The 14,660-nt window shown below is 34.4% G+C and overlaps 1 protein-coding gene and 1 pseudogene across 1 annotated transcript; one reads left to right on the top strand and one right to left on the bottom strand.

Moving 5' to 3' along the window:
* Window positions 1–1,339: 1,339 nt before the first annotated feature.
* On the bottom strand, window positions 1,340–3,148 carry LOC143596195 (cationic amino acid transporter 1 pseudogene; annotated as a pseudogene).
* A 4,187-nt stretch (window positions 3,149–7,335) lies between these two features.
* Window positions 7,336–13,037, top strand: LOC143596194 (phosphoinositide phospholipase C 6-like). Its single transcript, XM_077075035.1, has 9 exons — window positions 7,336–7,845; window positions 8,523–8,719; window positions 8,953–9,088; window positions 9,179–9,379; window positions 10,069–10,421; window positions 10,637–10,754; window positions 11,342–11,494; window positions 11,576–11,662; window positions 12,682–13,037. The coding sequence occupies exons 1-9, from the start codon at window positions 7,552–7,554 to the stop codon at window positions 12,970–12,972; spliced, it is 1,830 nt and encodes a 609-aa protein (XP_076931150.1). The 5' UTR covers window positions 7,336–7,551; the 3' UTR covers window positions 12,973–13,037.
* Window positions 13,038–14,660: the final 1,623 nt, after the last annotated feature.

Here is a 14,660-nt window from a genome sequence, read left to right as displayed (position 1 = left end):
GTAGATCAAGGAGTAATACTTTTTGAAAAAGTCTCCATGATTTGCTCATTGCCATCCATTAATTATAATAAATTTTAGTTTATAGGTAGACGTTAAAAAACAAACAGTCTTCTTCTTACAGACTGCAGATATTTGGTCCACCTCTTCTGTTGCAGATGCCTGCAGATATGGTCCGCAGACTGCAGATGTTTTACCTCTGAAAAAACAAACAGCACCTAAGTGGGTTAGCTTCGCCCTGACATAAAACATTTGAACTTTATATTAAGTTAAATAAGAGTATTATTATTACATCTACCCAACCGGAACCAATTTGCCTTCTATTTCAATGTAAAAAGTTGTGAATGTATTTAATATAAAATTTAGATTGAGAAAAAAAACGTGTTTGTTGATACAAATAAATTTTATCTATCCATTTTACCGCCTTCAATGGTTCAAAGAATCTATCCTAATCGTATTTGAACCGAATCTTGCTAGGAGGAATCAATAATCTTGTTCTTTATACGAAAGCTACTTATGCGAGAATAAATTTAACAATAGATCGACGCTTCAACTATGTCCCGAGTAAAATCACCTCACTGAATCATAAACCTTTGGAATAATTATATGGAATATGTTCCTTTGTAATGGAGAGTGGTTTTCCACTTATCCCATTTGTTTGCCCCGCTGAAAAGAATGCAAGGAAATCGCTACAATACTATAAGCTTTGGCCCTTTGTTCTCAAAGATGGCAATGCTCTTGAGTTGATGATATATTAACACTGTGTTCCCGAGTTTTATTACTCTTGTGTTGATACTTAAAACTGTTAGTTTGATTTGAATATACATGGCTATATGATATATCTCACACTCCTACTTCATATTCAAAAATGTAACTCCAAGTTTCATTGAAAACCTCTTAATTGTGAGCAACGAAAAATAAGGATATACATCAAACTATTTAGAAAATTTGTTGGAGGTCAAACTTTTTTTATGGTTCCATAAAACACTCATGGATACCTTTCTACTTGAACACTCTGTTGAATCTTTCTTTTGGTTTCCGTTAATAATCCTAGTTTATAGGAAGATATCCAATAAGCTCAAATTAGTCAGTGAATTAGTGTTAAGCCTCCTATCACCTCGCCAGTGTTAGTACAATTTATTTGTTTTCCGACTTTATCTTATCTAACAATCACTATGTACATGCAGAGTCGAATAATGAGGTATATCTTAGTTCATCAATAAGTTGCTTGCATTTTTCAATCATGGTTTTAAACAATAAAACAAGCAATTAAACTTAAAACTAAACTAACTATTTCAAAAGCAATAAATGTTTACCAAATTAAACTGCATTTTTCTTCAGAACTCACACCACAATCTCAGTCTTCATATCATCCTTAGATGCATCATAAGAAGCATGCAACCCAACAAGAAAGTAATACAAAAGCAACACCCCGGTCCATCCCAAAAACCGCAAGAAAGACGCACCATCAATTGACCCCATAATAAACACATTAATGCAAATACTAGCCGATGGCAACCAAGGCATCATTGGCACACCCCACAGCTTCGGGCTCCTAGCTTGTTTCACCAACAATTGGAGCCCAAGTGTTGACAAAAACCAAACCGCCCCCATAACCGCATACCCAACCCAATGACTCACACTCATCGCCCATAGAATTGAGAGCCCGATAGCTGATGCAATAATCAAACACAAGAACACGATCAACTTATTTCGGTCCAGAACCGATGTTTCACCCGTTGAATAATATCGCCTCACTAGTAACCCGAGTGCAACCAATGAGAAAATGAACAATGTGGAGATTGAAAGAAGGTTAGCCAAGATGTCAAGATTCGTGAAGAACGCGACTAGGCAGTTACACAATGTCATTATTATGGTCGCGTTCATGGGGGTCCCGCGATTCTTATGAATCACGGCTAGGATCGGTGGGGCTAAGTGGGTTCGAGCAATGTGAGTGAAATACCGAGCCTGACCGATAATATTAGCCAATAGAACCGTCGTCATTCCTTGTAACGCACCTAATGCAACTATATACTTAGCCCAGTTCATACCTGCGGCTTGGAACGCGATCGAGAATGGTGCATCCGGGTCAATCTGGTTGTATGGCTGGACCAGGGTTAAAACAGTGGCTAGAAGTGAGTAAATAGTTATGACCACCATCATTGACCCGACTAGACCGATCGGTATATCACGACCTGGATTCTTGGTTTCTTCGCCTAATGTTGCCACTCCATCAAACCCGACATACGCGAAGAAAAGCACCGATGAAGCCTTTAAAACGCCCCGAACCCCGAATGGCGCGAAAGGTTGGAAATTGGATGTGTCTGCTTTTGTAAACCCTGCTACAATCATGAAGATCATTAAAATTAAGTACATTATGGTTGCAACCGAGTTGAACCGAGACGAGCCCTTGGTGCTAAACGATGCCATACAGCAAATGATGACTGATATGCCGACTGCTATCGGGTCTAAGTGGTTAAACCCCTCGGTTAAAGATGTGACATTGAACCGAAAATCATTAGGTTTATGGTTGCATAAGGTTGCAAAATAAGAGGTCCATGACCGAGCCACACTGGCTCCAGCCACAACATATTCAAAGAGTATGTTACCAGCAGCAATATAAGCAACAAAATCACCTAACTCGACTCGCAAGTATGCGAACGAGCCACCTGCAACCGGGAGTTCAACTGCAAACTCGGTGTAACATAAAACCGAGAGTAAAGCAGCAAAGCCCGAAATAAGATAAGATATTAGAACCGCGGGCCCGGCTAGATTATGGGCTGCTTCACCACTGAGGACAAACACACCAGCACCCATCACAGCTCCAATACCGAACCATAAGAGGTCGAACCAGTTAAGGGTCTTTTTGAGCTCGTTTTGGCTTTGGGCTCGCATGTCATGGAGCTCGAGCTGGTCTGATGATCGGGCTAGAAACCGGTCTTTGAGACGGGTTCTTGTTTCCAGTAAGGCTTTACCATAGTTTGACCAGCTTTTGAATGATTCTTCTGGTAAGAAGTCATCTTTTTGACATCCACAAGATCTGTTTCTAGCTTTGGTGATGTTGTTATTATCACTGCCATTAACATTCACCATGTTTCTTCAGTTCCTGTTCACAATAACAGAATCATCAACTTATTCAAAATTATGTTTAGCTGCATAATTAGGGATGCACATTGCAGCTTCAAAGTTTCAAACACGTAAACTTTTACATCGAAATAGAAAGCAAACAGGCAACAAGTTGCCACACTAGCTCTTTTTGAATAGAAAAACCAAGTCTTTTGTAAACTACATTGAATATATAACAATTATCATACAACCACAGCATAACAATGAATCTACTACAGAGCAAGTACATCTCTGAATAGAATTAGGTTTGAAAATGAATTAACGAAAGCGGCCATCTATATACACACGAGTGACATATAATCCCCACACCGTTTCAAATGGCCGTCGTCATGACCAAAAAAATTTTAAAGTTTAACCGTCTATGGCCAAAATGGGTCCGGAAATTAGAAAAACGGGGTTTCTTGACTAATACCTTTTCAAAGTTTGACTCCTAGTCACAGGGTCAAAATATTTTTCATACGGCCATTCAACCAATAATTTTAAATGTTTACTTTTTTGGTCAAACACCCCTCAGAATTTTCAAATAACCATTTTAAGTTTTTAACCAATAATTTTCAATGTTTGACTTTTTTGGTCAAACGGTCATCGGAATCTTCAAATTACTGTTTTAACCAATAATTTTCAAAGTTTGACTTTCTTTTTGCGGGTCAAAACCAAGTGTTTAATTTTGTGAAAGGCCATGAGTGAAATCAGATTGAGGTGGTGTAGCTATAGCACGACCTATAACGATTGAGCGGCTATAACAAGCTGATTACATCACAAAATCGAATAAAACATGCATGCATTGGAAGGTTGTACCATAAAAACATGCTACCATTTTTTTTTCATGACAATCCAATTAATTAATTATTTAATTGTATTAAAACTTAACCAAATATTAAAAACAACTGATTCACACATGATTACAAGAATTATTCTTCCGGCACATGCATATTTCAAACAAAAATGAGTGAGCATGAGGGAATGTGATACATATATATATATATATATACCTGTTTGTAAACGTCGCCGCCGGAAACGATGAAGAGTTGATCGGCGGCGTAATATGGTGATCGGAAAAATATGAAGTGGAAGGTGTTAAATTAATTAATATTACAGAGCAAAGCGTTACAGTGGGCAGTGCAGTGATAACTCTGTGAGAAACAAATGCGTATTAAATAAATAAATAAATAAATAAATAAATAAGAAGAAGCGCACGTGTTGGTGCGGCGCCATAGGGCAGAACAGAACACTACTTGAGAAAACGTTAGAAAATCTTTTTAACACTTTTTGAAAAATTGACCCAATAAAAAAAGAAAATAAAATTTATAAAATAAATCATATGTGACGTAAAAATCGGTTCGAATTTCATTTTATTAGAGGCTGATTATTGTATTATAATATCAACTTAAGCATTTGGTCAATAATAATCTCAATTTAAAAAATAGTTGTCATCGGTCTCAATTTTCATATTGTTTGTTTTCATTGGACCTCCGTTAAAAAAAAAAAATTAACGGCGTTAAGTTTTTTCCAAATTTTAAATTGATGTTTTAGGTTTTACGTTTGGAACGAGGATACGAGTCGACTGAGGTAAAATTTGCTTTAAAACAGTGGTCCAAATGACTAAAGGATGCTTCAATTTCGGTGTGCAAACTTTTAATTAACAAAAAACAAGTTGTTTGAAGCACCGTTTCGAGGTAAGTTTTTTTAACAGATGTCTAATGAAAACAAATTGTATGAAAGTTGAGACTGATGACAGCTATTTTTTAAATTTGAATTATTAAAAGTCAACTGCATTAAGTTGAGATTATTAAAATTCAACTTGTCATATATATATGGGTATGTTTGGCATGAAGCTTTTAGGAGCTACAAGGTTCAAGCTTTTAAGAAAAAACTCATACTTCAATTAAAAGCTTTGTTTGGTTCAAAGAGCTTAAAGCTTTTAGGTCAGGAGAAAAAACTTAAAGCTTAAAGCTCCTACTAGTAGCGTTTAGAAAGAGCTACAAGCTTTTAGTATGATAATTTACTTAAATAACATTCCAAAACAAATACATTCACTATTATTGATTTTAGTTATGCCCATTTTAGTAATTTTATACGTTTTATTAAAAGCTCCAGCTACTCTGCCAAACATCTAAATATATCTAAAGAGCTACAGCTAACAGCTACCAGCTACAGCTTCCAGCCACCAGCTTCCAGCTAACAGCCAACAGCTTTCAGCTACAGCTACCAGCTAGTTTTGCCAAACATACCCATAATCCACAGTCAACACCTCCTCCGACATATGTTTAATTAACATTAAAAATGTAGCTGACTTTAAATACATTTTCGTAAATGAATATGATAAAAACTTAAACAGGTATTACCTGTTGTATTTAGCAAGTACATTATTAGAAAAACTCTTTAATGCTTTCGAAAGAAACCAAACATTTGGCTATTATTGGTTTTCAGTTATTTGTAACCGTAATTGGAAAAGAAATAGCACAAGTTGTTAAGGTTATTAAATATTTTTATATATAATTGCATTTATTAGAAGTTATTTTACTCTAAAATTAGTGTATGGCCAACTAATAACATTAATTATAACTATTAAAATTTAGTTTGATAAATCAGTATATTAGCAATGTAAATATGTAATAGCAATCAAAAATATTTTCTTAGTCAAACTTGAGCTTCTGATTAAAGTTAGCCTTAAAACAGGGTAAGTGGTTGTTATATACTCTACTTATCATGCCAAGGTATAGCACTAACTGCCTATTATATTTGATTCGGTCAAATTTTAATTGACTTTTTGAAGTTTATAAACAAAATCAGGTTTTGAATGCTGGTCATTAGCTAACTGTTGAACTAAAAATTAAAGAGTGGTATAACATTTTTATTACAACTTAGAATTGTATATATTTGTTTAAGAGACAACTTGTTTTATCCTTTTTGTGAGTTTTGTCTAACATGAGCAAACTCAATTATAATATCACACTTTAATAACTTAGATTAGATACCATTTACCAGAAATATTATTTTCTGGTATTAAATTACAATTATGTTATGTATGTTAAAACATATGTTCTAATGGTATCACTGTGTTGGATAAATGCACCCCTACTTATGTTATGAGTATTCAAATCTTATCATAGACTTAGATTTAGATTTAAATGTGTGTTAAAATACAAATGTTTATTCTTATTTATCGGTGTGTAAGTTTTCTTAATCATATTTTGGCTGGTTTTTATGTATTCACTATAACTAAACACCTAAACAATGTATGTTAATTTATTGAAGAATGTGTAAGATACTTTATGTAATAAATACAATTATGTAAGTATCATTTAGTGTGTGATTATCAAAGTAAATATAAGGCCTTTTATTTTAAGAACGATTAAATGTTACATTTGAAAGGATTGAATCTTGGCATCCTATAAAATACGTTAACCTCCTTATCATTCTATCAAAGTAGGAATAACCGAGGTAAATATAAGTGAAAACTTTTCAGTTGTTCTTGGCTTTTTAGTCCAGTTTAATACAATGACTTCGATCATTACAACCTATACATTTTTTCTTTAAATTTAAAGACCAATCAAACGAAAAACATAATGTTTTTAAAACCGGTATTTTACTTGTACCGGTTTATGCTAAAAAATGGTACAACCGGTTGAACCGGGTTATACTGGAAGGTTCAACCGGTTGAATAATTTACCTTATAGTTTACATTAAATGTAACTTTAATTCACAAATAACCCAAAACTAAATGATCCTATAACAAAGCATAACCCAAAAGTTAATCTATATTAAAAGAATAATGCAAAACCACTCAATTTTAAAAATTAGTCCTAAAGTTTACACATTTAATGTTAATTGTTGGGTTAAAAATAATTTTGAAAAAATATGCATGGGCCGCAAATATTAAAAATTTCTTGGACTTAAAACCGGTTTGCCGGTAAAAACCGATATTTTAGACAAAAACCGCCGGTACGATGTTCTAGCTAACCGGTCAAAAATACCGGTCTCAAAATACCGGTTTACTGTGCGAAATCCAGTTTAACCGGCCGGTTTGAACCGGTTTTTAAAACAGTGGAAAAACATGCAACTCCAAATGTGGCATGCTAATCCAATTACACATATCAAATAATCAGCAAAAATAAATCAAACCCTCAAAAAAGTCCAAAAATTGTATCTACCGATATTCCAATTCCAATACCAATACCAATACCAATACCATCATCATTCATCATTTCTTTCTGTTTCCTATCTTGTAACATTTCAAACAAAACACCCATAATACCAAACCTTTATTCACATTCATCTTCCAAATTCACACAAAATAACCTCCAATAACAAAATCTAATAATAATTATTTTTGTCACGTTACAACAACCCACACATGAGCCACAATGACGAAAAAAAGGACCGAAGACGACGTAAAAGTGTCATGGGAAGCTATAATATTACAAAATGTTCGTTTGTTTTAACCGAAAGTTTAAAATCAGCGACCTGGGCCCACCACGTGACGTGATCGACATTTTTAATTTGTACACGAAAGGTGAGTCGGAGATTTCACAAGATAAATTTTTATGGTTTTTGGTTGAGTTCCAGAGAGAAGAAGGGACCACCATTGATGACGTGGAGCGGATCATGGAGCGGGTCTTGAACATGTCACGGTCGCATTTGACACGATATGTTTTCACTGTTAATGATTTTTTTCATTATTTGATGATGGATGATGTCAATGGGCCCATCAAGACTCAGGTTTGGTCACCTTTGACTTTTTGTAATTTGAACTTTTTTTATGATTGTTAAAAGTTGTGTTGCTGATGTTACATTCTCTAATTAGATGTTGGTATCTTTTGTTATGGTGTTTAATGCATTTTTTGTGAAGTTGTTTTGAATTATGTGTCAAGTTTTTAGTTGATAATCTGTTTGACCTAGAAATTCAAAGCTATGGTACCCATATGAAAAAGATTTGTTCTTTTTCAAATTGGTAAGTGGGATATTTTTATTTCCTTATTTTAGGTCAATGCTAATTATGTGGAACCATAGTTTAATAAAGATTTGCTTGAAAGTTCAAGTGAACCTATGCAAAATAGTCAACTTGCACATTGTACATATTTTCACATGTGAAAATTATGTAGTTAAGTTTTCTTTAGTAGGATAACTCGTTACCGAAAACTCACGGGCCCCATGGTAACAATGAGATCAGGTAAAATGCAGCTTGCACTGATAGCTACATGTAATTTCAAAATGGTTTTTTTTTAACCAAAACATGTTATTTAATCCAAAATTAATTATCCATGGAGTAGAACAAGAATCTGATAGGATTATGTAGTACACTAAAAATACAATCTTTATGTCTTTACTTGTTTAATTGTGCCCTTTCATTTTTGTGTGTTTGGTGTTATGTTCTTTAACAATATGTATGGTTTTAGGTGCATCATGATATGACCGCTCCGTTGCAACATTATTTTATATACACGGGCCATAACTCATATCTTACCGGATATCAACTAAGTAGTGATTCTAGCGAAGTACCAATCATAAAGGCTCTTGAAAGAGGTGTTCGGGCTATTGAACTTGACATATGGCCAAATAACGCAAAAGATGATATACATGTACTTCATGGGAGGTATGACTATGCATACCACATTTTCATTCGTTTTTATTATATCTGGCAAGTTAAACCAGTATACTGGTTTTGTTTTATCTCAAACGGGTCAAATGAAAATGTTTACTCAACTTGACCCAACCCGTTTTAACTTGTTCTAAACATGTCCCATATTCATATTCATATTTGTTAACAATATTTAATTTTAATTTCTATGATTTACATGGTTTTGTGTTCAAATTTGAATAAAATAGGACGTTGACGACCCCAGTAACGCTTCACAAATGTTTAAAGTCGATTAAAGAACATGCTTTTGTGAAATCTCCATATCCTGTTATTATCACTTTAGAGGATCATCTAACACCATCTCTTCAAGCTAAGGTTGCAGAGGTTAGCTTCATGTTCCACTTAAGTCTTTGTACATCAAACATTTTCGTATCGTTATAAATATTAAATCATTCATTCATGGTTGTTGTTTAGATGGTCACAAGCACTTTCGGAGATATGCTATACGACCCAAAGGAAAGTGACAAAGATGCATTCCCTTCACCCGATGCGTTAAAACATCAAATCATTCTTTCAACAAAACCTCCAAAAGAGTATCTTCAATCCAAGAATGCTGGCAAAGAACGTTCGTCAGTGGATAAAGATTCTTCTTCTGATGAGCTCGAAGATCGTCGGGTGAGCTAACTAAATATTTATTCTTTTCATTGTATTTAAAGTGAGTAATTGTCTTTTTTTTAACCATTTGTTCATTTACTACTGTAAAGAAACCTTCAAGCTCAAGAAAATGCAACAAAAAAGATGAAACTAGATTTCTTCACTTGTAAATGAAACGGACAAACATAGCGGGGCATGTTTGTGTTGTTCGTTAAGAAAATGAGTGTGTTCGTGTTGGTGTTCGTTTGTTAATAGTATAAACGAACGGTTTTATAAAACAAACGAACAAATACAACTAAACATAAATGAAAAAAACATAACTAAGGGATCACCACTTAATATAAACATGAACATCAATATGCTTGGCCTAAATACAATAAAACTAGACTAAATTGTAATGCACGCATAATTTAAATGAGTATATAAATAAACATAAATGAATGAACTTAAAAATGTAAACTAATGAACGTAGACGAAAGAACATAAACAAGCATAAATAAACGAATGTTCACGGACATAAACAAGCGAACGAGACATGTGTTCATGTTCGCTCGTTTAACAATATGAACAAAAAAGATTGTTAATGTCTATTCGTTTATTAAATAAACAAACTTCCTAAGTATACTAAACGTTTGGCTCGTGCCTAATCAAACCAAACATTTTCTTTTTATGTTTGCAAAAGATAACATCTTGATTTGGCTTCTTGGCAGAGCAACAGTGATCCGGATGACGACGATGGTAGATGCAGTGTAAGTGATAGATATTGTGCAAATGAGGTACGCAACAACACAAGCACAAGCACAAGCACAAGCACTAGCACGACTCAACCATTGTCAGAAATCCTTGGCTATGATGATCAGGATGATGATGATGATATTGAAGACGAAAAATCGGGGCACAAAAAGGGCCTCGAGTACAAACACCTCATTGCAATTCATGCTTCCAAACCAAAAAACGGAACACGAAAGGCGTTAAGAGATGAACACAGGAAAGCTAAACGTTTAAGTTTGAGTGAACAAGCCCTTCAAAGAGCTGCAAATCTTTATGCAGTTGATATTGTCAGGTAAAACCAGTAAGTAGTTTTACTTTTGGAGGGAACAACAATTACATGAAAAGTATAAATTAACTGTAACTACAAATCTTGAAATGCATCATTTTTTCATGTTTTATTTACTTTTTACAACCAGTAAGTAGTTATGTTTTAAGCACAATTTCAGCAATGAAAGCAAGGGACATGTTCTTTTCTTTGGGACTAAACACGGGTTTATTTGCATACAGATTCACTCAAAAGTATATTCTCCGGGTATTCCCTAAGGGCACACGCGTTACATCAACAAATTTTAGGCCACTTACTGCATGGATGCATGGTGCGCAAATGGTTGCCTTCAATATGCAGGTGAGTTTTGAAGTCGAGATTAGGGGTGTTCAAAACCATTGAAACTCACTAAACCGCACAAACGAAGCAAGTCAGCCAGTTTGGCTGGTTGGAGATCCGAATGGTTCGGTTTTTGTGTGCTGAAGGTTTTAACGGTTCAGTCCAGGTCAACCCATGAACATAAAGCACATTTAAAAAAAAGAAATAAATAAGTTAAATGGGTCAACCCATGAACCCGTTGGGTTGACACAAACACATCCTGTTTAGCTAAACGTGTTATGGGTTCGAGCCAAACCTGTAAAATTTGTGTTAGGTTCGTGTCGTGTTTTCCTGTCGTATCAGAAATTCACACTCCTAGTATGATATTTATCATTTTAAAATTTTTTTAAAAAACCAGTGATTTTGAAAAAAATAAGTTCAAACCACAAAATGAACCTTTAACCGCCAAACCGGCTGGCCGGGCCTACTAACCCAAACCAGTAGTTAGTGGTTCGACCTAAATTTCCATAGAAACCGGCAAAACCAGACTGTGAACACCCCTAGACAGTAAACTATTTGTGACATTTTGGTTTTCCTGTTTTACTAAATTGTTTGATTATTGTGATTAGGGGTATGGGAGATCACTTTGGATGATGCATGGGATGTTCAGATCGAATGGGGCGTGTGGTTATGTTAGAAAGCCCGATTTTCTTATGAACACGGGTCCTAAAGGTGAAGTATTTGACCCGAAGGCACCGTTACCAGTGAAGAAAACATTAAAGGTTGTCTAACAAGTCTTGTTTTTCCTGGACCTCATGACATTATTTGTGATCCTTTTGTAAAAACATGAGTTGATGTTTCAGGTGAAAGTGTATATGGGAGACGGGTGGCGGTTGGATTTTAGCCAGACTCACTTTGATGCATTCTCACCACCAGATTTCTACACAAAGGTCAGCGTTTCACATGTGAACTTATGACGTGACTTGAACTTAACACGAAATTTATGGGTTTGGACTTTGGACTTTGGGTTTTGAATAAACGGGTTCGGGTTAGTTTTGGTCGACCCGTGAACATGTTTAGATAAACGGGTTGACCCATTTTAGCCAGTTTGCTTTTGTGAATGTTGTTAACAAATATGTCGAACCCATGAATATGTTTAGCTAATTGGGTCGTGTTTGGTTTGACCTAGTGGGTTTGATGATTGACCTGTTTTAACCAGTTTGTATAGTATTTTAAAAAAAGATGTCGAACCAATGAGCACGTTTAGTTAAACGGGTTGTGTTCGGGTTGATCCATTTTATTCTGTTTGTTTTTGAAAATATTTTAAAAAAGTGCATCAAACCGATGAACACGCTTAGCTAAACGGTACGTGGATTGACCTGACAGGTTTGCGGGTTGACCCATTTTGACCAGTTTGTTTTTGTAATTATTTTTAGAAACTATGTCAAACCTATGAACATGTTTAGCTAAACGTTTAGGTGACAGGTCAACATTTTAAAATATATGTTGACCTGACATGTTTGCGGGTTGACCAGTTTGTTTTTGTAATTATTTTTAGAAATTATGTGAAACCTATGAACACGTTTAGCTAAACGGGTTGTGTTCGGTTTGAACTCGTGAGTTTGCGGGTTGACTTGTTTTAACCAGTTTGTTTATGTATATATTTTAAAATATATGCCGACCTTATGAACATGTTTAGCTATAAGGTTCGTGCTCGGGTTCACCTGTAGGGTTTGCGGGTCGACCCGTTTTATCCCGTTTGTTTTAATAAACATCTTTATTTTTATGTCATTGGAGTATTAGTATGCTAAAAAATAAAAACCTCAAAGCCAAACTGGTCGTGTTTGTGTCAACCTGACGAAAATTCGTTTCGTGTTTCTGGTTGCATGTGTCTGGTACAGTTTTGAGGTGTGTGTCAACTTTTTGGGTTTGTGTCGTCTTCAACCCATAAACATGACCCGTTTAACAGTTATATATGGCTGGAGTGGCTGCTGACGTGGCAAAGAAGAGAACCAAAGTAATAGGAGACGATTGGACGCCCGTATGGAACGAAGAGTTCACATTCCAGTTAAGAGTCCCCGAACTCGCATTACTTAAAATCGTTGTACAAGAATATGATGTCGACAAAGATGACTTTGCGGGTCAAACATGTTTGCCTGTTTCCGAGTTGAGACCTGGGATTCGTGTTGTTCCACTTCATAACAAGAAAGGAGAGAAATTTAAATCTGTAAAGCTTCTTATGCGGTTTCTTTTTGTATAAATACAAATTACAGTCATAGTTTTTGAATAAACTTTTTACAATAATTGGTTCAGTGCACATAACAGAATTTTGGTTATAAAATGTTGTCGTGTTGAAATAAGTGGCGGATTCAGAGGTTTTTGTCATTGGTGTCAATATTTGAAAATGTTAGGGAATCATTGTCAACAAGTGTTGGATATACGTATTGCAAATAAAAAAACGAATCTATAGCGTATAGAAATAAGTATCAGATACTGCATAACACATAAGGTTTCGTTCGTGTTACTAACAAAAATATTAGCATGTTCCATATGACAATGGCTACAAGGCTGATAAGTGAAGTATTGACATGTATTAATGGCTTTTTAAGTCTGTATTATATGGAAGTTAAACAGATAGACAAATGTAGCATGTATACTTATATCATGCTATTATAACAAACAAACGTACCCAGTAAAATGTCACTCGTAATAAAAGCTACTAGCTAGTAGGGTTTGAGGAGGTTGCTCCCACTCAGAGACATGGCTTTTAAATAAACCTTTTGACATGGAAATGTGAGTGGTGGATCATGAACCAACAAAACAGATGAGTACTAATAATAATTGTGGTATACTACCACTAAACATAGAATGCTGAAAGGACTAATACCAGTAATAGTCGCGAAGGCTTAAAGCAAAGAAACAAGGGCAAATAGTACAAAAGGACTCTAAGCTAAACGAGAAGTCATGTGATGCTAAGGAACAAGAGGCTAAGGTAAAACAAAGTGCATTAAGGAGATGTGTATGCAAAAAATAGACCTGCAAAATTCTATTTGTTTCCACATAACTGCATGTGTATAATAGAGTGACAATTTCTAACATGACATGAAAATAATCTAGTTAGCTTTGATTCTATATTCTTATGTTTGCGTCTAGTTAATGTATATCTATCTTGTTAGTTAAAAACACTATCAAAATATATGATGAATTAAGTCATTAACTATATCTTAAAATAGAGATCTGGTTCTCAAGGTCATTAGTAACATAAACATTAAAAAAAAACTATAGTTTAGATAAAATAGAAATAACTAAAAAAGGCATCACAGTACGAGAACATTACATTTTTATTATAATTTAGGGACTTTAAAACTTTTAATGAGCTAAATAGTTTTTTGAGTTAACCTAACTCGATTACTCTTAGCATGCTTGAATATTTACATATTTTAACCTTTATTTCTATAAATTTCATTTCGTTATCTTTATCCTTAATATGTTTTACTATACATATATACTCACAGTTCAATATTTCAATCTTACACAAGTAAAAAGCTTATAATAAACGTTTTACGTATATATTCTAGTTATAATAAGAACATCCCTAACAAATATCGAATATAGGATTTGGAGAGAAGAGAGCATTCACTAGATTTGTGATTATTATAGGAATATAAGCTTGACTGAACAATATACTTGAGATTTTGTTTCGAATGATCCTTATCAGTTTTTGTTTAAAAAAAGAATATTCCCATTAGATTATTATTATAACTTTCAAGAAATAAAATAAGTTATCTAACTAATACTAGAATTAGAATTATAGCTAATTCAAATATCCAATAACAATCTGACAGGTCAAAAGAAGAACAATCATGGATTAAGGAATATTATTTTATATGTTACAATTTCATCTGAGTTTGTGCATTCTGTGTTATATCTTACGCTTGAAATGTGTGT

Source organism: Bidens hawaiensis, unplaced genomic scaffold (genome assembly GCF_021521415.1).
Source record: "Bidens hawaiensis isolate Kalapana, Puna unplaced genomic scaffold, B.hawaiensis_p1.1 tig00046153_1, whole genome shotgun sequence".
NCBI lineage: Eukaryota > Viridiplantae > Streptophyta > Magnoliopsida > Asterales > Asteraceae > Bidens > Bidens hawaiensis.
Note: the sequence above shows the minus strand (reverse complement) of the source record. Positions and strands in the feature narration are given on the sequence as shown.

What these genes read in the sequence shown, in the direction of transcription:
- LOC143596194 (XM_077075035.1), top strand. Translation starts at nt 7,552, where the DNA reads ATGTTCGTTTGTTTTAACCGAAAGTTTAAAATCAGCGACCTGGGCCCA. An exon ending in ATACATGTACTTCATGGGAG is followed by an intron (nt 8,720 to 8,952) that starts GTATGACTATGC and finishes TGAATAAAATAG; the next exon opens with GACGTTGACGACCCCAGTAA. An exon ending in ATGAGCTCGAAGATCGTCGG is followed by an intron (nt 9,380 to 10,068) that starts GTGAGCTAACTA and finishes GCTTCTTGGCAG; the next exon opens with AGCAACAGTGATCCGGATGA.